Source organism: Scyliorhinus torazame, chromosome 11, assembly GCF_047496885.1.
Source record: "Scyliorhinus torazame isolate Kashiwa2021f chromosome 11, sScyTor2.1, whole genome shotgun sequence".
NCBI lineage: Eukaryota > Metazoa > Chordata > Chondrichthyes > Carcharhiniformes > Scyliorhinidae > Scyliorhinus > Scyliorhinus torazame.
In genome coordinates this window covers 155,826,084-155,851,457 of record NC_092717.1, presented here as the reverse complement: position 1 = coordinate 155,851,457, position 25,374 = coordinate 155,826,084, and the positions used below count along the sequence as shown (strand labels likewise).

General features: G+C 47.8%; 1 protein-coding gene across 3 annotated transcripts in view; it reads left to right on the top strand.

Annotated features, from left to right (window-relative positions):
- myom1b (myomesin 1b) overlaps positions 1-25,374 on the top strand; it is a 246,733-nt gene that overhangs the window by 117,120 nt on the left and 104,239 nt on the right. For all 3 annotated transcript variants that reach the window (XM_072467909.1, XM_072467907.1, XM_072467908.1), the window contains 3 exons: positions 6,266-6,354; positions 6,453-6,512; positions 12,187-12,351. In XM_072467909.1, the coding sequence (XP_072324010.1) occupies positions 6,266-6,354; positions 6,453-6,512; positions 12,187-12,351 (314 nt within the window). The remainder of the gene's footprint in view (positions 1-6,265; positions 6,355-6,452; positions 6,513-12,186; positions 12,352-25,374) is intronic.

The following is a 25,374-nucleotide window of genomic DNA, read 5'->3' as shown; positions in this document are numbered from 1 at the left end:
AGGGCCAAGGTTTCAGGAATTTTAAATTATTGATTAATTCACTTGTGTCAGGACTCCAGCGCTGGAATCGACCGCGCACTAGTTCAGGGTGTCGTAACAATCGCAATAAGATATTTCAACACGTATATAACTATCACTATAGGGCTTAGAACATAGAACATAGAACATTACAGCGCAGTACAGGCCCTTCGGCCCTCGATGTTGCACCGACCTGTGAAACCACTCTAAAGCCCATCTACACTATTCCCTTATCGTCCATATGTCTACCCAATGACCATTTGAATGCCCTTAGTGTTGGCGAGTCCACTACTGTTGCAGGCAGGGCATTCCACGCCCTTACTACTCTCGGAGTAAAGAACCTACCTCTGATATCTGTCTTCTATCTATCGTGCTAGACATCACCATCCGAGGAAGAAGGCTCTCACTGTCCACCCTATCTAATCCTCTGATCATCTTGTATGCCTCAATTAAGTCACCTCTTAACCTTCCTCTCTTTAACGAAAACAGCCTCAAGTCCCTCAGCCTTTCCTCATAAGATCTTCCCTCCATACCAGGCAACATTCTGATAAATCTCCTCTGCACCCTTTCCAATGCTTCCACATCCTTCCTATAATGCGGCGACCAGCGTTGCACGTAATACTCCAAATGCGGCCGCACCAGAGTTTTGTACAGCTGCCAACATGACCTCATGGCTCCTAAACTCAATCCCTCTACCAATAAAAGCTAACACACCGTACGCCTTCTTAACAACCCTCCCAACCTGGGTGGCAACTTTCAGGGATCTATGTACATGGACACCGAGATCTCTCTGCTCATCCACACTGCCAAGAATCTTACCATTAGCCCAGTACTCTTTCTTCCTGTTATTCCTTCCAAAATGAATCACCTCACACTTTTCTGCATTAAACTCCATTTGCCACGTCTCAGCCCAGCGCTGCAGCTTATCTATGTCCCTCCGTAATTTGTAACATCCATCCACACTGTCCACAACTCCACCGACTTTAGTGTCATCTGCAAATTTACTCACCCATCCTTCTGCGCCCTCCTCCAGGTCATTTATAAAAATGACAAACAGCAGTGTCCCCAAAACTGATCCTTGTGGTACACCACTAGTAACTGGACTCCAGTCTGAACATTTCCCATCAACCACCACCCTTTGTCTTCTTCCAGTTAGCCAATTTCTGATCCAAACTGCTAAATCACCCTGAATCCCAGGCCTCCGTATTTTCTGCAGTAGCCTACCGTGGGGAACCTTGTCAAACGCTTTACTGAAATCCGTATACACCACATCAACTGCTTTACCCTCATCCACCTGTTTGGTAACCTTCTCAAAGAACTCAATAAGGTTCGTGAGGCACGACCTACCCTTCACAAAACCGTGTTGACTATGTCTAATCAAATTATTCCTTTCCAGATGATTATACATCCTATCTCTTATAAACCTTTCCAAGATTTTGCCCACAACAGAAGTAAAGCTCACTGGTCTATAGTTACCGGAGTTGTCTCTACTCCCCTTCTTGAACAAGGGTACAACATTTGCTATCCTCCAGTCTTCTGGCACTATTCCTGTAGACAAAGATGACTCAAGATCAAAGCCAAAGGCTCAGCAATCTCCTCCCTAACTTCCCAGAGAATCCTAGGATAAATCCCATCCGGCCCAGGGGACTTATCTATTTTAACTTTCCAGAATTGCTAACACCTCCTCCTTATGAACCTCAAGCCCTTCTAGCCTAGTAGCCTGAATCTCAGTATTCTCCTCGACAACATTGTCTTTTTCCTGTGTGAATACTGACAAAAAATATTCATTTAGCACCTCTCTTATCTCCTCAGACTCCAAGCACAACGTCCCACTACTGTCCTTGACTGGCCCTACTCTTAACCTAGTCATTCATTTATTCCTGGCATATCTATAGAAAGCTTTAGGGTTATCCTTGATCCTACCTGCCAAAGACTTCTCATGTCCCCTCCTGGCTCTTCTTAGCTCTCTCTTTAGGTCCTTCCTAGCTAACTTGTAGCTCTCGAGCTCCCTAACTGTACCTTCACGTCTCATCTTTACATAAGCCTCCTTCTTCCTCTTGACAAGTGTTTCGACCGCTTTAGTAAACCACGGTTCCCTTGCTCGACCACTTCCTCCCTGCCTGACATAATTATCTGATACATCCTTCCACAGAACATCTACTTCCTCCAGCCTACCCATCTGATTTCAACCGATTTCAAAACTTGATTTCAACGTAGCAAGAATTCTTCAATCCACGTTCATTATTTGCTGGCTGGCAAATCAAGGAAAATTTAACTGAGGGGTGCATCCTGATGAGTCTTATTTTCATCTGCCAGAACTAAAATGATTTACTATATAGCATATAAGTCATGTGTGACTTTATATATAAGTCATGGGTGACTTTAACTTTCCAAATATTGATTGGAACCTCAATAGGTCGAGCAGTTCGGATGGGGCAGTTTTTGTACAGTATGTGCAGGAGGGGTTCCTGACACAAATGTGGATAGGCCGACAAGGGGAGGGGCCACATTGGATTTGGTACTGGGTAATGAACCGGGCCAAGTGTGAGATTTGTTTGAGGGAGAGCACTTTGGAGATAGTGACCACAATTCGGTGTCTTTCACTATTGCAATGGAGAGGGATAGGGCCATACGGCAGGGCAAGGTTTATAATTGGGGAAGGGGTAATTATGATGCGATTAGGCAAGAATTAGAGAGCATAAGATGGGAACAGAAACTGTCAGGGAAAGGCACAAATGAAAAGTGGAGCTTGTTCAATGAACAAATACTGCATGTCCTTGATAGGCATGTCCTCAGGCAGGGAGGAAATGGCCGTGTGAGGGAACCATGGTTCACAAAAGAGGTTGAACGTCTTGTTAAGAGGAAAAAGAAAGAGTATGTAAGGATGAGAAAACAAGGTTCAGTCGGGTCGCTTGAGGGTTACAAAGTAGCAAGGAATGAGCTGAAAAAAGGGCTTAGGAGAGCTATGAGGGGGCATGAGAAATCCTTGGTGGGTCGGAAAACCCCAAGGCTTTTTACTCTTATGTGAGAAATAAAAGAATGACCAGGGTGAGGGTAGGGCAGGTCAAGGACAGTAGTGGGAACTTGTGCATGGAGTCAGAAGAAATAGGAAAGGCACTGAATGAATACCTTTCTTCAGTGTTCACAAAGGAGAGGGGCCATGTTTTTGAGGATGAGAGTGTGATTCAGACGGGTAGGCTGGAGGAAGTAGATGTTCTGAGGAAGGATGTATTAGCAATTTTGAAAAACCTGAGGGTCGACAAGTCCCCTGGGCCAGATGGGATATAGCCAAGGATTCTTTGGGAGGCAAGAGATGAGATTGCAGAGCCTTTGGCTTTGATCTTTGGGTCCTCGCTGTCCACGGGGATAGTGCCAGAGGACTGGAGAGTGGCGAATGTTGTTCCTCTGTTCAAGAAAGGGAATAGGAATGACCCTGGTAATTATAGGCCAGTTAGTCTTACTTTGGTGGTCGGGAAGATAATGGAAAAGGTCCTGAAGGATAGGATTTATGACCATTTGGAAAGATGCAGCTTAATCCGGGATAGTCAACACGGATTCGTGAAGGGTAGGTCTTTCCTCACAAATTTGATTGAATTATTTGAGGAGGTAACTAAGTGTTTAGATGAAGGTAGAGCAGTTGATGTCATATACATGGATTTTAGTAAGGCGTTTGATAAGGTTCCCCATGATCGGTTGGCGGTGTGGGATAGAGGAACATTTGGCCATTGGATAAGTAACTGGCTATTACATAGAAGACAGAGAGTGGTGGTGGATGGAAAATTTTCAGACTGGAGACCAGTTACCAGCGGTGTACCACAGGGATCAGTGCTGGGGCCTCTGCTATTTGTGATTTTTATCAATGACTTGGAGGAGGGGGCTGAAGTGTGGGTCAGTAAATTTGCTGATGACACCAAGATTGGTGGAGCAGTGGATGAGGTGGAGGGCTGTTGTAGGCTGCAAAGAGACATTGATAGGATGCAGAGCTGGGCCAAAAAATGGCAGATGGAGTTTAACCCTGATAACTGCGAGATGATTCATTTTGGTAGAAAAAATTTGAATGCGGATTACAGGGCCAACGGCAGGGTTCTGAGGAATGTGGAGGAACAGAGAGATCTTGGGGTTCATGTCCACAGATCTCTGAAGGTTGCCACTCAAGTGGATAGAGCCGTGAAGAAGGCTTATAGTGTGTTAGCATTTATTAACAGGGGGCTTGAGTTTAAGAGCCGCGGGGTTATGCTGCAACTATACATGACACTGGTGAGACCACATTTGGTGTATTGTGTGCAATTCTGGTCACCTCATTATAGGAAGGATGTGGAAGCATTGGAAAGGGTGCAAAGGAGATTTACCAGGTTGCTGCCTGGTTTGCAGGATAGTTCTTATGAGGAAAGGTTGAGGGAGCTAGGGCTTTTCTCTTTGGAGCGGAGGAGGATGAGAGGCGACTTAATAGATGTTTATAAGATAATGAGGGGGATAGATAGAGTGGACATTCAGAGACTATTTCCTCGGGTGGATGTAGCTGTTACAAAGGGGCATAACTATAAGATTCAGGGTGGGAGATATAAGAGGGATGTCCGAGGTAGGTTCTTTACTCAGAGAGTGGTTAGGGTGTAGAATGGACTGCCTGCTGTGATAGTGGAGTCGGACACTTTCGGAACTTTAAAGCGGTTATTGGATAGGCACATGGAGCACACCAGAACGACAGGGAGTGGGATAGCTTGATCTTGGTTTCGGACAATGCTCAGCACAACATCGAGGGCCGAAGGGCCTGTTTTGTTCTGTACTGCTCTATGTTCTATGTATAGCACTGTCCAATATTGAAATTCATTCACCCATGCTGGCATTTCCAAGGCCCAACTTAATGAGAACTGCTAAGCTAACACCTTGCAGTCAATTGGTGCAGGAATCTATTACCACCAGTTATAAATAACCGAATGATATCAGAACTACAGAACTGCCCTGTTTGTCTCATCAAACCGCTTATTCCTGGTTTAGGCAATGCTCATTTAGCTGCAAAGTTACTACTTTTAAACATGTTCACGGATTTTACTTTCATTGTTTCTATTCATGACATATCAGTTCTACCTATACTGATACATGCTCCTTTGTTGCATTAGTGCACAATTGATTTGCATTTGTAAAATTCCAAAGTGGGATTGAAATGCAGACACTGTTGTAAAGTAAGGAAACACAATAGCCAATTTACACACAGAAATGTCCCTCAAACAGCAGTCAGACAAATAAGCAAATAATCTGGTTCAACAATGTTGGTTGGAGGATAAATGTTGGTTCACACACCAGGACAACACCCATGCTGCTCTTCAAATAGCGCTATTAGATTATTTATGTTGGCGTGAGACAGTACACAGAGCCTTAGTTTAACGTTTCATCTGAAAGGCGGCAGCTCTGACATTACATCACTGAGTACGACACTGAAATGTTAGCTTAGATTATGTGAAGTCTCAGAATTGGAAAGGATGTTTCCACTAAACAAGAAACATTATACTGCTGCAGTTACATTTCTTAACTTTGTTGCCTCCTCCAAATGTGTCTCTGATTTTTCCCCTTGCCTTTTATGGGCTGCAGACCATTCACTCCGCTAAGAGTCAATTTATACAGTAAAGCCACAGAAGCTCTGTGATGAGCAAATAAAGATTTTGTTCAGTTTCAGGATCATAGAGAAACTACAGATTCTGTTTATCTGCCCTCAGATAAAAAGCATTAGAAACATTAGGTGTATAAAGCAGAAATCCACATAAAGTATCCAGTAGCTAGCACCCGCAGGAATATAGTGGTGGATGTCATTGCAATTGGCAAGTAATGGGATCATCAGATGGCACGCTAAACACAAAGTGCCATTCTTTGAATCTGAGTTGTTAAGTGTAATTGCAGTGCCCCTGTCACTTCGACAGCTAACCTGCACAGAGCAAATGCAACTATAGGCAGTGCATTAACTGTGCCAACTGGATCACTAGCTGGAGAGCTTAACATGCAGATTTCATTTTAGAAATTGAACAAAATCAAATTTTTAGGACTTACTTTTTGAACGACATGGCAAATTGAGCTGCTAAATCATGACCAGCACTTATGCAACCCTATCCCAACTACTGGGGTCAGTATCTTCTGGAGAGGAGGAAAGGGGACAAAATAGTGAATTGAAAAGCTAACTGTGGAGATATCTTTGCCAAATTATGCATTTAGTTTTGTTTTCTTTTGAGTTTAATTCTGCAATCTGCTTCCATTTCAGTTGTGACTTTGATGATACTGCCCAATATCGGGCTTCAGCCATGAATGTAAAGGGAGAACTTTCAGCTTTTGCGTCAATTGTGGTGAAAAGTATGTCCACAAAATGATTTTTTTCTTGTTATTCAGCTTTACTCGCTTGGATGCAGCTTTGCACCAACAATCCTCCATCTGTTTCTTATTTGTTTCAGGATTCAAGGGAGACCTTGGTGATTTCTCATTCCATCCTCGAGGATTTGCACCTCCTTCTTGTAGGTATCCTGCTTATTAGTATAACCAGCTTTAATAGCGATACCTACTCCTGGATAAAAGAATACAGGATAATGTCTGCTCTAAATGTTGACATGCATTCAATAATCTGTGGCCTTTAAAACCTGAAGCATGGCATTGCCTAACCAATATGTCTTGTAATGTTTTCTGCTCTTTTCAACTTTCTTGATACTCTGTTATAGTTTTCTCAATTAAATGAAGTTTTCTCAATTAAAAATAATACCGCTAAAAGTTTAGAATGAATTCTGTGGTTGCTGAAACTGGACCACTTCTAGTTTAAAGAGGGTGCAATATGTAAGGTACAACCAAAATATCATAGAACATAGAACATTACAGCACAGTACAGGCCCTTCAGCCCACGATGCTGTGCCAACCATTTATCCTAATCTAAGATCAACCTAACCTATATCCCTTCAATTTACTGCTGTCCATATTCCTGTCCAAGAGTCACTTAAATGTCCCGAATGACTCTGACTCCACCACCTCTGCTGACAGTGCATTTCACTCACTCACCACTCTCTGTGTAAAGCACCTACCTCTGGCGTCTCCCCTATACCTTCCTCCAATCACCTTAAAATTATGTCACTTGTGAAAGCCATTTCCACCCTGGGGAAAAGTCTCTGGCTAGCCACTTTAGCCATGCCTTTCATCACCTTGTACACCTCTATCATGTCACCTCGCTTCCTTCTTCGCTCCAGTGAGTAAAGCCCTAGCTCCCTCAACCTTTCTTCATAAGACATGCCCTCCAGTCCAGGCAGCATCCTGGTAACTCTCCTCTCCACCCTCTCCAAAACATCCACATCCTTCCTATAATGAGGCGACCAGAACTGGACACAATATTCCAAGTGTGGCCCAACCAGGGTTTTATAAAGCTTCAGCAAAACGTGGCTCTTAAGCTCAATCCCCCTGTTAATGAAAGCCATCACACCATACGCCTTCTTAACAACCCTATCAACCTGGGTGGCAACTTTGAGGGATCTATGTATGTGGACCCCAAGATCCCTCTGTTCCTCCACACTTCCAAGAATCCTGCCTTTAATCTTGTATTCAGCATTCAAATTCGACCTTCCAAAATGAATCGCTTCACATTTATCTAGATTGAACTCCATCTGCCACTTCTTAGCCCAGCTCTGCATCCTGTCAATGTCCTGTTGTAACCTGCAACAGCCGTCGACACTATCTACAACTCCACCAACCTTTGTGCCATCGGCAAACTTACGAATCCACTCTTCCACATCCTCATCCATGTCATTTATAAAAACTACAAAGAGCAGAGGTCCCAGAATGGATCCCTGCGGGACACCACTGATCACCGATCTCCAGGCGGAATACTTTCCATCCACTACCACTCGCTGTCTTCTTTCGGCCAGCCAATTCTCTATCGAGACAGCCAAATTTCCCTGTATCCCATGCCCCCTAGCTTTCTGAATGAGCCTACCATGGGGAACCTTATCAAATGCCTGATTGAAATCCAATATAATATCAACCTGTTCGAGTCTATTAGTCTGGTTCACACTTCTCAGGGCAACAAAGTCCCTCTCTCTAGTGAATACTGAAGCAAAATATTCATTTAGGGCCTCCCCTACCTCCTCAGACTCTAGGCACAAGTTCCCTCCACTATCCCTGATCGGCCCTACTCTCACGCTGATCATCCCTTTATTTCTAACACAAGTGTAGGACGCCTTGGGATTTTCCCTAATCCTTCCCGCCAGGGCTTTTTCATGCCCCCTCTAGCTCTCCTAAGTCCATTTTTGATTTCCTTCCTGGCTACCTTGCAACTCTCTAGAGCCATGCCAGATCCTTGCTTCCTCAATCTCATGTAAGCTTACTTCTTCCTCTTAACTAGAAGCTCCACTTCTTTTTGTCATTCAAGACTCCTTCACCTTACCATTCCTTACTTGTCTCAGTGGGACAAAATTATCCAGCACTCGCAGCATGTGCTCCTTAAACAACCACCATATTACTGTTGTGCATTTCCCCGAGAACAACTGTTCCCAATTTATGCTCCTCAGCTCCTGTCTAATAGCAGTATAATTTCCCCTCCCCCAATTAAATACCTTCCCATACTATCTGTTCCTATCCCTCTCCATGACTATGGTAAAGGTCAAGGAGTTGTGGTCACTGTCACCGAAATGCTCTCCAACCGAGACAACTGACACCTGGCCTGGTTCGTTGCCAAGCACCAAATCCAAATTGGCCTCCCCCCTGAATCGGCCTATCTACATATTGAGTCAGGAATCCTTCCTGACAAAATCTGCTCCATCCAAACCATTTGCACCAAGGAAGTTCCAGTCAATATTAGGGAAGTTGAAGTCACCCATAGACCATAGAACATAGAAAAATGCAGCACAGAACAGGCCCTTCGATGTTGTGCCGAACCTTTGTCCTAGATTAAGAACAAATTAATCTACACCCCATCATTCTACCGTAATCCATGTACCTATCCAATAGCCGCTTGAAGGTCCCTAATGTTTCCGACTCAACTACTTCCACAGGCAGTGCATTCCATGCCCCCACTACTCTCTGGGTAAAGAACCTGCCTCTGACATCCCCCCTGTATCTTCCACTGTTCACCTTAAATTTATGTCCCCTTGTAATGGTTTGTTCCATCCAGGGAAAAAGTCTCTGACTGTCTACTCTATCTTTTCCCCTGATCATCTTATAAACCTCTATCAAGTCGCCCCTCATCCTTCTCCGTTCTAATGAGAAAAGGCCTAGCACCCTCAATCTTTCCTTGTAAGACCTACTCTCCATTCCCATGACAACAACTCTGTTACTTCCGCACCTTTCCAAGATCTCCCGCCCAATCTGTTCCTCCATCTCTCTGCTGCTATTGGGGGTCTATAGAAAACTCCCAATAAAGTCACTGCTCCTTTCTTGTTTCTGACTTCCACCCACACTGACTCCGTAGACAACCCCTCCTCGACTACTTCCTTTTCTGCAATCCTTAATTAACAGTGTCACTCTCCCTCCTCTTTTACCTCCCTCCCTATTCTTCTTAAAACATCTAAATCCCGGAACATCTAAAACCATTCCTGCCCCTGTGAAACCCATGTCTCCGTAATGGCCACAACATCGCACTTCCAAGTACTGATTCCTTGTTCTAACTGGGCAGCCCGGTAGCACAAGTGGATAGCACTACGGCTTCACAGCGCCAGGGCCCCAGGTTCGATTCTCCGCTGGGTCACTATCTGTGCGGAGTCTGCACGTTCTCCCCGTGTCTGCGTGGGTTTCCTCCGGGTGCTCTGGTTTCCTCCCACAGTCCAAAGATGTGCAGGTTAGGTGGATTGGCCATGGTAAATTGCCCTTAGTGACCAAAAAGGTTAGGAGGGCTTATTGGGTTATGGGGATAGGGTGGAAGTGAAGCTCAAGTGGGTCGGTGCAGACTCGATGGGCCGAATGGTTCCTTCTGCACTGTATGTTGTATGATGTTCATCTCCCTTATTCTTGACACTCCTTGCATTGAAACAGACACACTTTAACCCATTCCACTGAGTGCAATTTTGCCCTATCAACTGTCTATCGTTCCTCACAGAATCGCTGCATATTATTTCTGCCTGTTCAACAGCTGCCCTATCCTCTGATCTGTAGCTCTGGTTCCCATCCACCTGCCAAACTAGTTTAAACCCTCCAGAAGACTCTAGCAAACCTCCCACCCAGGATATTGGTGCCCCTCCAGTTTAGGTGCAACCCATCCTTCATGTACAGGTCCCACCTTCTCAGAAGGTATCCCAATGATCCACATATCTGAAGCCTTCCCTCCTGCACCAGCCCTGTAGCCATGTGTTCAGCTGCACTCGCTGTATGTTCCTTGCCTCACCTGCAGGCACCGGCAGCAATCCTGAGATTAGTACTCTGCCTGTCCTGCTCTTTAGCTTCCAACCAACTTCCTAAAATCACTTTTTAGATCCTCATCCCTTTTCTTAGCTATGTTGTGGTGCCTATGTGCGCCACGACTCCTGGTTGCTCCCCCTCCCCCTTAAGAATCCTATAGACTCGATCGAGACATTCCTGACCCTGGCACCTGGGAGGCAACATACCTTTCGGGAGTCTCGTTCGCGACCACAGAATCTCCTATCCATTTCCCTAACCATTGAGTCTCCTATCACTATTGATTTTCTATTCTCCCCCCTTCCCTTCTGAGCCACAGAGCCAGGCTCAGTGCCAGAGACCTGGCCGCTATGGGCTTCCCCTGGTAGGTCCCCCCCTCCAACAGCATCCAAAACTGTATACTTGTTTTGGAGGGGAACGGCCATGGGGGATCCCTGCACTGTCTGCCCATTCTCTTTACTTCCCCTGACTGTAACCCAGCTGCTCTTGTCCTGAACCTTGGGTGTGGATACCTCCCTGTAACTCCTCTCTATCACGTCCTCTGCCTCTCGGATGATCTGAAGTTCATTCTAAGTAATTGAAGAGAAAAAGACGAAGATATGCGGGCTGTAGAATGTCAAATCATGAGTCGATAATGTGAACTTTATTCAATAAATAAAACCCAATAGTTTCATTTAAATAACCCTTGAAACAAATTTGACTTCAAGGCTAGACAGGTTGGGAAAAAAACCTGGTAACGGTGAATCAGCGATACTGAGGCACCATTTCTTTAAGAAAAGAGTGAAAAAAATGAACGTTGTACATCTGAAGTAAAAACAAACTATGCTAGAAAAGTACAGCTGGCTGATCAGCATTTTGAGGAGACCTATAGACCGATGTATTTGGTTTCCTTAACTGGTGAACATGCAATGGACACAGCAAGTCAATGGCATACATCAGATTTGAATTGTTGGTGACTACTGATTATTCTCCTCTACCCAATGGTTTTGAGCTATCCCTGTAGTCTAACAAAAGGGTGTCTCTAGCCTAACTCTACAAACTCTGAACGGATCTAAAATATAAATCTTTCTCTTTCAACTCGCGGATCAAGCTGGTTTCAACTCGAACCTTTTATTTTGGACCTTTTTGTAACTCTGTATATTTAGAGATGATATTTTAACAGAAATAAAGTAGTATCATTACAAATAAAGTTTGATTTAGTTTTGCAGTCTAGTGGTGTTTTATTGTATGTGAATTTACTGTACAAAATGTTGGTGTTTTATCTTGACAACTGGGATCAATATGGGTTTTTAAAACTCTATTCCTTTAAGTTTAGGTTTCACAATCATGCATTTGCACTTAAATTAAGTAAATAAGGTACAGAAATGTCATAATTCGAAATCCCTCCAAAAAACTCTGGGCATAATCTGTTGAACAATTTATTCCATGTAATGAATAGGTTAGCAATATCCCTAGTACTTTGATTGATTGTTTCTAAATATGTGCCCACACCACACTGATAGAATTGGTTCTAACCTCAGCTTCGCTAACTCACTGCAGTAGCTGCCAAAGGCTTAGTAAAAGGAAAACAAAGAGGAGACCCTCTCTCGTATTGGACAGATCTGGCAAATCCTGTACCGAATTATAAACCTTCCACGAGTTGCTAATAATACCTGGGAGAGTGCGACTCACCACCTCTTTGCAGAATATCCCAATTCCAAATAATTACTCGCAGGGTCCTCTATCAATAATTACTTATGTGAATGGGAATGGTGAAAGAAAATGAAACAAAACAGTGAAAGAGAAGTGTTTAAAAAAAACTAATTTGATCTATTTTTCGAACAGATGACTTTTTCCCTGGTGATCCTCACATGAAGTTTGAGGTGCACATCGTTGAGAAGTTTGATGTGTCATTTGGTCAGGAAGGCGATACAATGAGTTTGGGCTGCACTGTCGTCGTTCACCCCAACCTGAAGCGATTCCAGCCAGAGATTCAGTGGTGGCGCGATGGTAAGTGTCGTCTGCGCATGGGGGAACCATCATGAAATTGCATTTGGTAAGAAACCGAAGATCAAACCACTTTTAATAGGTTCCTTAATTATCTCCTCGCTTCTCTCACAGCATGGAATATTACTGTAGTATCTGCCGTGTCTGCACATTGGCTGCCAATCCTCCATCCCCAACTCCTCACTGTTGCGTTGGGCGCTCTGGATCCGTGGAACACATACAGGTCACCAGCACTTGAAATAGTGCAACACTATTTTATTGAATCATTAACTGTTTAATATACTCTCACTGTGGGGTAACACGATACTAGCTTTAACTAAAGACTTTTGCCTTGTCCTAACCAGTCGATGCACTCAGCACATGGTGAATGTCTGTGCTGCAGGCTGTGAGCTCTGTCCTACTAGCTAGCTGCAGCTCGAATGAGCGGGAACTCTGATGCCCCCTGTCTTTATAGTGCGTGTGCGCTAACTGGTGATCGGCTGCGGTGTTGTGAGTGTTGATTGGTCCCACTGTGTGTCCATCAGTGTGTGTCTGCACCATGATATACTGGTGTATATTATGACACTCACCACCACCAACTCCTGTGTCTTACAAAAGAGGTTCTTTGGCTGTGGGATCTTGCCATTAAATCCAAACCCTCATCATCTGAGGATAGATTTCAAAAATCCATCAGCGTCAGGAATGGCGTTTGATAGGTGTTAAAAATGACACCTCCGCCTGGCATGCCAGTTCCCCGCTTCCATCCTACCACTGGACCATTTTCCTGGAGGCAGGATAGGGGGCTGTTGGGCTATCTGCCGTTAAGTAATGAGAAGCCCACCAAACTAATTAAATCCCATTTAAGGCCAATTGAAGGAGACAAACTGGGATTTTTCAGTAAGCCTCCAGATTCGTGGGGAGAATGGAAGTTATTTTCATAGAATTTACAGTGCAGAAGGAGGCCATTCGGCCCATCGAGTCTGCACCGGCTCTTGGAAAGAGCACCCTACCCAAGGTCAACACCGCCACCCTATCCACATAACCCAGTAACCCCACCCAACACTAAGGGCAATTTTGGACACTAAGGGCAATTTATCATGGCCAATCCACCTAATCTGCACATCTTTGGACTGTGGGAGGAAACCGGAGCACCCGGAGGAAACCCACGCACACATGGGGAGGATGTGCAGACTCCGCACAGACAGTGACCCAAGCCGGAATCGAACCTGGGACCCTGGAGCTGTGAAGCAATTGTGCTATCCACAAGGCTACCGTGCTGCCCCCTCATCACCTTTTAATTTTAGCTGCCCTGAGGCAGCAACGGACCAGTATTCTAAGCTAGGCCCTTTCTTCCAGCATGGGCCCAACAACAGCCGGCAGTCATTATAATAAGAGGTGTCCTGGCGGTTTGTCTGCAAAAACCTTTTTAAAATTTAAAGTTTGAAAAAGATGGAGAGGGGATGCCTCCATTTTGAAGCGCATTATCTGGGAGAACATTGCACTACTCTTTCAATCATTTCCCATACCTTGGGAGCCTCTTCTCGGTGTGAACGGACATTGAAGATGGAATATAATACCGACTTCAATGCAGCAGTGCAGTCTTCGGACACATGAGGAACAGAGTGTTCAAAGACTGAGACCTCAGACCCAGCACCAAGCTCATGGTCTACGGAGCAGCCGTGGTCCCCGCCCTCCTGTATTCATCAGAAACATGGACAATGCACAGCAGACACCTTAAATCTCTGGAGAGATATCACCTTCATTGCCTCCACAAAATTCCGCAAATCCACTGACAGGGTAGGTGTACCAATGTGAACGTCTTCCCCATGACAATATCCCTGGTTTCGAGGCACTGGTCATACTTGACCAGCTGCGATTGGTGGGCCACATTGTCCGCATTCCCGACATAAGACTCTACTCTGAGCTCAGCAATGACAAGCAATTAGTAGGGTGACAGAGGAAACGCTGCAAGGGCACTCTGAAACCACCCTTAAATAAATTAAACACCCCCTTCGACTCGCGGGCATCGCTTGCCTTAGAATGCACAAACTGGAGAAGAAGCATCAACGAAGGTACCTATCACCTCGGGTTTCACAGAGTGGAGCACGCAGAGGCCAAGTTTAAACAGCGGAAAGAGAGCGCAGATTTCAGAGCATCCCACCCACCCAGGTCATCAAACACCACCTGCCAAACCTGTGGCAGAGTCTGCAAATCCAGGATTGGACTATTCAGCCCACAGCACAAAACCCACCTCCCCGGAGTGGAAGCAAGTCATTCTCGACCCTGAGGGGCTGCGTAAGAAGAAGAATGGTGCCAGAAGGGAGGGCATGGGTCCAGGCTCAGGCAGTAAATGAGTGGGAAAAATCAGTAGAGGGAAAAATCACTGAAAACTGAAGATTTAAGCAGCATACGAGTAATATAGTGTGCTTTCAATGTGGGGGAAATCAATCCCCAGAAGTATAAATTCAAAGGAGCTAAGTGCTACAGGTATGGGAAAAGAGGCCATCTAAGGCACAAATGCAGAAGCAAACAGGGCCAGCCCAATGCAAACAGAGCAAGTAATCAAGCATTGGTAAATAACATGGGGGATTGACCAGTGGGAGAACATATGTCTTGTCCTTAAACAAGGCCCCATCACAGTCGTGCTGATGGTAAATGGTGGGCCACTAAAAATGGACACAGGGCATCAACTACTGTTATAAACAAATGCAGTTACCGGTATCTGAAAGAAGGAGTACAACCTCTAAAGTTACTGAACATTACAGCAAAATTAGCCACGTATACTGGAGAGGTTATAAAGAAAGTAGGAACAACTACAACGCCTGTGAGTTACAGACTGCAGTCAGCAAAGAACAAACAAAGAACAAAGAACAAAGAAATGTACAGCACAGGAACAGGCCCTTCGGCCCTCCAAGCCCGTGCCGACCATACTGCCCGACTAAACTACAATCATCTACACTTCCTGGGTCCGTATCCTTCTATTCCCATCCTATTCATATATTTGTCAAGATGCCCCTTAAATGTCCCTATCGTCCCTGCTTCCACCACCTCCTCCGGTAGCGAGTTCCAGGCACCCACTACCCTCTGCGTAAAAAACTTGCCTCGTACATCTACTCTAAACCTGGCCCCTCTCACCTTAAACCTATGCCCCCTAGTAATTGACCCCTCTACCCTGGGGAAAAGCCTCTGACTATCCACTCTGTCTATGCCCCTCATAATTTTGTATACCTCTATCAGGTCGCCCCTCAACCTCCTTCGTTCCAGTGAGAACAAACCGAGTTTATTCAATCGCTCCTCATAGCTTATGCCCTCCATACCAGGCAACATTCTGGTAAATCTCTTCTGCACCCTCTCTAAAGCCTCCACATCCTTCTGGTAGTGTGGCGACCAGAATTGAACACTATACTAAGGCCTAACTAAGGTTCTATACAGCTGCAACATGACTTGCCAATTCTTATACTCAATGCCCCGGCCAATGAAGGCAAGCATGCCGTATGCCTTCTTGACTACCTTCTCCACCTGTGTTGCCCCTTTCAATGACCTGTGGACCTGTACTCCTAGATCTCTTTGACTTTCAATACTCTTGAGGGTTCTACCATTCACTGTATATTCCCTACCTGAATTAGCCCTTCCAAAATGCATTACCTCACATTTGTCCGGATTAAACTCCATCTGCCATCTCTCCGCCCAAGTCTCCAGACAATCTAAATCCTGCTGTATCCTCAGACAGTCCTCATCGCTATCCGCAATTCCACCAACCTTTGTGTCGTCTGCAAACTTACTAATCAGACCAGTTACATTTTCCTCCAAATCATTTATATATACTACAAAGAGCAAAGGTCCCAGCACTGATCCCTGTGGAACACCACTGGTCACAGCCCTCCAATTAGAAAAGCATCCCTCCATTGCTACCCTCTGCCTTCTATGGCCTAGCCAGTTCTGTATCCACCTTGCCAGTTCACCCCTGATCCCGTGTGACTTCACCTTTTGTACTAGTCTACCATGAGGGACCTTGTCAAAGGCCTCACTGAAGTCCATATAGACAACATCTACTGCCCTACCTGCATCAATCATCTTAGTGACCTCCTCGAAAAACTCTATCAAGTTAGTGAGACACGACCTCCCCTTCACAAAACCGTGCTGCCTCTCACTAATACGTCCATTTGCTTCCAAATGGGAGTAGATCCTGTCTCGAAGAATTCTCTCCAGTAATTTCCCTACCACTGAAGTAAGGCTCACCGGCCTGTAGTTCCCGGGATTATCCTTGCTACCCTTCTTAAACAGAGGAACAACATTGGCTATTCTCCAGTCCTCCGGGACATCCCCTGAAGACAGCGAGGATCCAAAGATTTCTGTCAAGGCCTCAGCAATTTCCTCTCCAGCCTCCTTCAGTATTCTGGGGTAGATCCCATCAGCCCCTGGGGACTTATCTACCTTAATATTTTTTAAGACACCCAACACCTCGTCTTTTTGGATCACAATGTGACCCAGGCTATCTACACCCCCTTCTCCAGACTCAACATCTACCAATTCCTTCTCTTTGGTGAATACTGATGCAAAGTATTCATTTAGTACCTCGCCCATTTCCTCTGGCTCCACACATAGATTCCCTTGCCTATCCTTCAGTGGGCCAACCCTTTCCCTGGCTACCCTCTTGCTTTTTATGTACGTGTAAAAAGCCTTGGGATTTTCCTTAACCCTATTTGCCAATGACTTTTCATGACCCCTTCTAGCCCTCCTGACTCCTTGCTTAAGTTCCTTCCTACTTTCCTTATATGCCACACAGGCTTCGTCTGTTCCCAGCCTTTTAGCCCTGACAAATGCCTCCTTTTTCTTTTTGACGAGGCCTACAATATCACTCGTCATCCAAGGTTCCCGAAAATTGCCGTATTTATCTTTCTTCCTCACAGGAACATGCCTGTCCTGTATTCCTTTCAACTGACACTTGAAAGCCTCCCACATGTCAGATGTTGATTTGCCCTCAAACATCCGCCCCCAATCTATGTTCTTCAGTTCCCGCCTAATATTGTTATAATTAGCCTTCCCCCAATTTAGCACATTCATCCTCGGACCACTCTTATCCTTGTCCACCAGTACTTTAAAACTTACTGAATTGTGGTCACTGTTACCGAAATGCTCCCCTACTGAAACATCTACCACCTGGCCGGGCTCATTCCCCAATACCAGGTCCAGTACCGCCCCTTCCCTAGTTGGACTGTTTACATATTGTTTTAAGAAGCCCTCCTGGATGCTCCTTACAAACTCCGCCCCGTCTAAGCCCCTGGCACTAAGTGAGTCCCAGTCAATATTGGGGAAGTTGAAGTCTCCCATCACCACAACCCTGTTGTTTTTACTCTTTTCCAAAATCTGTCTACCTATCTGCTCCTCTATCTCCCGCTGGCTGTTGGGAGGCCTGTAGTATACCCCCAACATTGTGACTGCACCCTTCTTATTCCTGATCTCTACCCATATAGCCTCACTGCCCTCTGAGGTGTCCTCTCGCAGTATAGCTGTGATATTCTCCCGAACAAGTAGCGCAACTCCGCCTCCCCTTTTACATCCCCCTCTATCCCGCCTGAAACATCTAAATCCTGGAACGTTTAGCTGCCAATCCTGCCCTTCCCTCAACCAGGTCTCTGTAATGGCAACAACATTATAGTTCCAAGTACTAATCCAAGCTCTAAGTTCATCTGCCTTACCCGTAATGCTCCTTGCATTAAAACATATGCACTTCAGGCCACCAGACCCGCTGTGTTCAGCAACTTCTCCCTGTCTGCTCTGCCTCAGAGCCACACTGTCCCTATTCCCTAGTTCTCCCTCAATGCTCTCACCTTCTGACCTATTGCCCCCGTGCCCACCCCCCTGCCATACAAGTTTAAAACCTCCCGTGTGACACTAGCAAACCTCGTGACCAGGATATTTATGCCTCTCTGGTTTAGATGCAACCCGTCCATCTTATACAGGTCACACCTGCCCCGGAAGAGCTCCCAGTGGTCCAGATAACGGAAACCCTCCCTCCTACACCAGCTGTTTAGCCACGTGTTTGTCTGCTCTATCTTCCTATTTCTAGCCTCACTGGCACGTGGCACAGGGAGTAATCCCGAGATTACAACCCTCGAGGTCCTGTCTTTTAACTTTCTGCCTAGCTCCCTGAACTCCTGCTGCAGGACCTCATGCCCCTTCCTGCCTATGTCGTTAGTACCAATATGTACAATGACCTCTGCCTGTTTGCCCTCCCCCTTCAGGATTCCCTCTACCCGTTCGGAGACATCCTGGACCCTGGCACCAGGGAGGCAACATACCATCCTGGAGTCTCTTTCACGTCCACAGAAGCGCCTATCTGTGCCCCTGACTATAGAGTCCCCTATTACTATTACTCTTCTGCGCTTTGACCCTCCCTTCTGAACATCAGAGCCAGCCATGGTGCCACTGCTCTGGCTGCTGCTGTTTTCCCCTGATAGGCTATCCCGCCCGACAGTATCCAAAGGGGTATATCTGTTCGAGAGGGGGACAACCACAGGGGATTCCTGCACTGACTGCCTGCCCTTTCTGGTGGTCACCCATTTCTCTGCCTGCACCTTGGGTGTGACCACATTTACATAACTGCGATCTATGACGCTTTCCGCCACCTGCATTCTCCTAAGTGCATCCAATTGCTGCTCCAACCGAACCATGCGGTCTGTGAGGAGCTGCAGTTGGGTGCAATTTCTGCAGGTGAAGCCATCCGGGACGCTGGAAGCCTCCCGGACCTGCCACATCTCACAGTCAGAGCACAGCACCCCTCTAACTGACATTGCGTCAATTAATTAAAATTAAAATTTGTCTTTTTTAAAAAAAATACTTTTTTTTTTAAATTGCAAAGTTACTGTCAACTATCTGTTTCCTAGCACTAGATTTCTAATAGAAATGCGATAGCTAACTATAATACTCTCCGATCTCTGGCTTAGATACCCTCTAAAGTATAATTAAGTTATTATGTTTAATTAGTTCCCAAATACTCAAATTTTTTTTAAATTTAGGTTAGAATCCCAACCAGCCACTCTGGCCACAGCTTTTCTGTGATGTCACTTCAGTTTCCCCCCACACACACAATTTGAAAAAAGGTATAAAAGTAAAAATCACTCACTTACCTTCTGAGTGTCTGAGATGTTCTCAGGTTCTCTCGCTGACAGAGACTGCTCCTCCACCTCCGATCCTTGACCTGCACAATGCTAATAATATAATAATATAATATGGCACTTACCTTACACCAATGGGTCTTATTATTAGGTTAGAGGAGGAGGGCGGGTGGGAGACACTACACGTGTAGTGTCTCGGGTTTCCTCTCCACCAGAATTTATTGGTTGGGTGGGGGGGACATGCCAGAGGTCGAACTTCCGGTTCCCGCCTTATATAAAAACAAATAAAACAGAAAAGAAGAACAGACACGGGACCAGGCAAGGCTTTTTAAATTCACTACTCACCTCCCAGAAGGCCCCTGCGCACCGCTGCCGCCGAAATCCAAAGGGCTGCTCCTGTAAAGGTAAGAGCTTTTAAACTCACTACTCACCTCCCAGAAGGCCCCTCCCTGCGCACCGCTGCCGCCGAAATCCAAAGGGCTGCTCCTGTAAAGGTAAGAGCTTTTAAACTCACTACTCACCTCCCAGAAGGCCCCTGTGCACCGCTGCCGCTGAAATCCAAAGGGCTGCTCCTGTAAAGGTAAGAGCTTTTAAACTCACTACTCACCTCCCAGAAGGCCCCTGCGCACCGCTGCCGCCGAAATCCAAAGGGCTGCTCCTGTAAAGGTAAGGCTTTTTAAATACACTACTCACCTCCCAGAAGGCCCCTGCGCACCGCTGCCGCCGAAATCCAAAGGGCTGCTCCTGTAAAGGTAAGAGCTTTTAAACTCACTACTCACCTTCCAGAAGGCCCCTGCGCACCGCTGCCGCCGAAATCCAAAGCTTCCACTGATGGTGGTATCAGGCCAGGGACCGAGCTTGAAGGGACATGATTGGCTCTGGGAGATAAAATTAAACTGGCTGGAGAGATTTCCTCAGTGGAAGGAAACCAGAGAACCCGGAGGGAAACCCACGCAGACACGGGGAGAAAGTGCAAACTCGACACAGACAGTCACCCAAGGCTGGAATTGAATCTGCGTCCCTGGCACTCTGATGCAGCAGTGCTAACCAGTGTGCCAACATGCCGCCTGCCTTTCAGGGAACTGTGGAGCGCTTACTGCAAGGGTTGTCTAAAGTTACCATTTACTTAGATGATGTCCTGATTACATGGTCCACTGAGGAGGAACATCGAGCAAGTCTGAGTAAAGTTTTAAAGAGGTTCCAGGAAGCAGGGGCGTCATTCTCCGACCCCCCCGCCGGGTCGGAGAATGGCCGTTGGCTGCCGTAAATCCCGCCCCCGCCGAAGTCTCCGGTACCAGAGATTGGGCGGGGGCGGGAATCGGGCCGCGCCGGTCGGCGGGACCCCCGCTCAATTCTTCGGCCCGGAAGGGCCGAAGTCCCACCCAGAAATTGTCTGTCCCGCCGGCGTAAATCAAAGCTGGTATTTACCGGCGGGACCAGGCGGCGTGGGCGGGCTCCGGGGTCCTGGGGGGGCGCGGGGCGATCTGACCCCGGGGGGTGCCCCGACGGTGGCCTGGCCCGCGATCGGGGCCCACCGATCCGCGGGCGGGCCTGTGCCGTGGGGGCACTCTTTCCCTTCCGCCTCCGCCACGGTCTCCACCATGGCGGAGGCGGAAGAGACTCTCCCCACTGCGCATGCGCGGGAAACTGTCGGCGGCCGCTGATGCTCCCGCGCATGCACCGTATTTCCGCGCCAGCTGGCGGGGCAACAAAGGCCATTTCCGCCAGCTGGCGGGGCAACAAACGCCATTTCCGCCAGCTGGCGGGGCGGAAATCCCTCCGGCGCCGGCCTAGCCCCTCAATGTTGGGGCTCACCCCCCAAAGATGCGGAGCATTCCGCACCTTTGGGCCAGCGCGATGCCCGTCTGATTGGCGCCGTTTTTGGCGCCAGTCGGCGGACATCGCGCCGTTGGGGGAGAATTTCGCCCCAGGAGTGCGGCTGAAGATAGAAAAGTACAACTTTCAGGCTAATGAGGTGGCCTGTCCTGGATACAGGTGGATGCTCAAGGGCAACACCCAATGGAAGATAAAGTGAGAGCCATTAAAGAGGCACCATCCCCGAAGAAGATTTCTGAGCTCTGGGCCGGAATTCTCCGAGCCTGCGCCGGGTCGGAGAATCGGCGGTGATGCCGGAAATTCCTGCCACGCCGCTCTGACGCCAGAATGCAATTCTCCGGCGACCGGATAATTGGTGGCAGTCGCGAGCGTGCGTGGTCAACGCACCGCCAGTCGGGGGCAGTTTTCAACGGTCCCAGCGGCGATCAACCGGCTGAGTTCCGCCGGCGTGGTTCCAACCTGGTTCCACCCGGCGGGAGTTTGGACCCACGGCCGCGCTGGCCATCCTGGTGGGGGGACGGGGAGGATCAGTCTCTGGGGGGGGCCTCCACGACAGCCAGGCCCGCGATCGGGGGCTACCGATCGGCGGGCACACACGAGCTGGGGGGGGGCCCTACCTTCTTCCACTCCGGGCCACTGTGTTGCTACGCCATGTTGCGCGGCGCTGGCGTGGTAACGGCCACCACGCACATGCACCGGTGCGGAAACCGCCACCACGCACATGCACCGGTGCGGAAACGGCCACCACGTGCCTGTGTGGACCCCCGGCGGCTGTGCAAGGCCACGTATCGGCGCCGGAGCTGCGTGCATCACCCCGGCACATGCTAGCCCCCTGTGGGCCACTGAATCGCTGGGCCAAGAGACCCATTGACGCTGGCGTGAAACACTCCAGGATTTTGGAGATTCCCGGCCCAGGTCTTTCCCGGGAATGGTTCACGACTACGGACGGTTCCTTCCTCACCTATCAACATTGTGAGATCCGTTACATGTGTAGTTGAAGAAGCATCAAAAATGGTACTGGAAGAGTCCACAAAAAGCTTTCAATCAAGTGAAGCAAGTGTTTCAATCTCCAAGTTTATTAGTACATTTTGATTCAAAGAATAAAATAGTGCTTATGTGTGATGCATCACCATATGGAGTTGGACTGTATTATCCCACGTAATGGAATACAGGGGCGAGATTCTCCGACCCCCCGCCGGGTCGGACAATCGCCGGGGGTTGGCGTGAATCCCGCCCCCGCCGGTTGCCGAATTCTCCACCACCGGATATTCGGCGGGGGTGGGAATCGCGCCGCGTCGGTTGGCGGGCCCCCCCCCCCCGCGATTCTCCGGCCCGGATGGGCCGAAGTCCCGCCGCTAAAATGCCTGTCCCGCCGGCGTAGATTAAACCACCGACCTTACCGGCGTGACAATGCGGCGCGGGCGGGCTCCGGGGTCCTGGGGGGGGGCACGGGGCGATCTGGCCCCGGGGGGTGCCCCCACGGTGGCCTGGCCTGCGATCGGGGCCCACCGATCCGCGGGCGGGCCTGTGCCGTGGGGGCACTCTTTCCCTTCCGCCTTCGCCACGGTCTCCACCATGGCGGAGGCGGAAGAGACTCCCTCCACTGCGCATGCGCAGGAATGCCGTCAGCGTCCGCTGACGCTCCCGCGCATGCGCTGCGCGGAGATGTCATTTCCGCGCCAGCTGGCGGGGCACCAAAGGCCTTTTCCGCCAGCTGGCGGGGCCGAAATTCGTCAGGCGCCGACCTAGCCCCTCAATGTTGGGGCTCGGCCCCCAAAGATGCGGCGCATTCTGCACCTTTGGGGCGGCGCGATGCCCAACTGATTTGCGCCGTTTTGGGCGCCAGTCGGCGGACATCGTGCAGTTTCCGTAGAATTTCACCCCAGGTCTGAGAGACCCATTGGTTATGTATCAAGAACTTTATTGGATGTAGAATGGAGATATTCACAGATAGAAAAGGAAGGTTTGGCCATCAGTTATAGCATTAAGAAATTTCACCAAATGTACACGGCCACCACTTCACCATTATTACAGGTCTAAAGCTGCTTTTAGGGATTTTAAAGAAGACGAGGCGATACTCCCAATATCTTTGGCATGAAATCTGCAGTGGGCATTGTTCCTAGTGGCCTATGAGTATATTTCTGAGAATTGGCCAGAGGCCTCAAGTCACCTACCGTTACTTGAAAGAACATCATCCCCCTTAAGTACTGCAAGAGATAGTGATGGCTCTCAACTGTATGGATTCCTTGTCCATCACAGTGCAACAAGTCAAATATTGGAGTAACGGGGACCCTTTGTTGTCAAAGATTAAGTACATTATATTGTATGAATGGCAAAATGTGAAAGTTCCTGAAGAGATGAAGCTGCATCAGCTCAGAAAGAATGAGCTTATTTGCGAGGATCCTTTGGGGATCTAGAGAGGTTATCCCAAACCAGGAAGATAGTTGTTGCTAGAAGCGTTACTTAGTGCCCATCAGGGCGTATCTGTTAGCAAGGAGTTACGCCTGGTGGCCTGGAATTGATGTGGACATAGAACAGATGGTAAAACAGTGTGACCAGTGCATCGGGGCGTCGTGGCACGGTTGCAGCTATTCTCCGGCCCGGCATGGGACTCGAAGAATCGCGCCCCTAGCCTCAGGATCAGAGAATCCCGCCCAATCTTCCTGTTGCTGGTGGATGCCCATGCAAAATGTATCGAGGTTTTCAAAATGAAGTCTGCAACATCCCATGCTACACTTGACAAGTTGAGTCAATGCTTTGCTACCCATGGTTTGCCAGAGGTGCTAGTTTCAATCAATGGCACAGCGTTCATTAGTGCCGAGTTCCAAAGGTTCATGGCCTTCAATGGCATTAAACACATTTACGCGACACCTTACCAACCCTCATTGAATGGGTTAGTAAAACGGATATAACATTTTGGATACATTGCGGGGGGGGGGGGGGGGGGGGGATGAGTGGGGGGGGGGGGTGGCCTCTCAGGGGAAAGCAGCAGCAGCCAAGTCTGTGGCACCAACAGTTGCCTCCGTTGGACAGCAGGGGATGGAAAGGACAAAGTGAGCTATAGAGGTGGGGGATTCAATTGTGAGGAGAACTGAAAGGTGGCGAGCATGACTCCAGAATGGCACATTTCCTCCCTGGTACCAGGGTCAAGAATGTCACGGAGTGGCTACTGGGCATTCTGAAAGGGTGGGGTGATCAGCCAGAGGCCATGGTACATGTTGGTACAAATGACATTGGTAGAAAGAGGGATGAGGTCCTGCAACATGAATTTAGGGAGTTAGGCAGAAGGTTAAAAAACAGGACCTCTAATATTTCCTGTGCCACGGGCGAGTGAGTATAGAATAGGATGATAGGTCAGGTAAACGTTGGCTGGAGGGACAATGCAGGAATGAGGGCTTTAGATACTTGGATCATTGGGATCACTTCTGGGGCAGATGGGACCTGTATAAGCAGGATAGGTTGCACCTGAATTGGAGGGGGACAAATATCCTAGCAGGGAGATTTGTTCATGCTACTGGCCAGGGTTCAAACTAATTTGGAAGGGGGATGGGATCCAAAGTAACAACACAGTGGGTGAGAAGATGGAGTCAAATATAGAGGATAAACCAGGCAAATCCAATGGGCAGAGCAAAGGCACATGGGAGTATTGGAAGGCTAAACTGCATTTATTTCAGGCAAGACAGGCAAGACTGATGCATTCAGAGTGTTGATCAGCACATGGAATTATGACATTATTGCAATCACAGAAACTTGGTGGAAAGAAGGGCAGAAGACAGCTGAACATCCCAGGGTATAGAGGCTTCAGGCGTGATCGAGGGGAAGGGAAGGAGGAGGAGGAATTGCATTATTGATTAGGAGAACATCACCGCAGTACTCAGGGATGATATCTTAGTAGGTTCCTCAAATGAAGCGATAAGGGTAGAACTTAGTAACAAAAATCACAAAGCTCAAAGCTCACATTGCTAGGAGTGTACTATAGGCTCCCATATAGTCAGGGAGAGATAGGAGGGCTGGTATGGAAGCAAATCACTGAGAATTGTAAGAAGAATAGCGTAATAATAGTTGGGGATTTCCCCAATCCCCAACTTGCCCA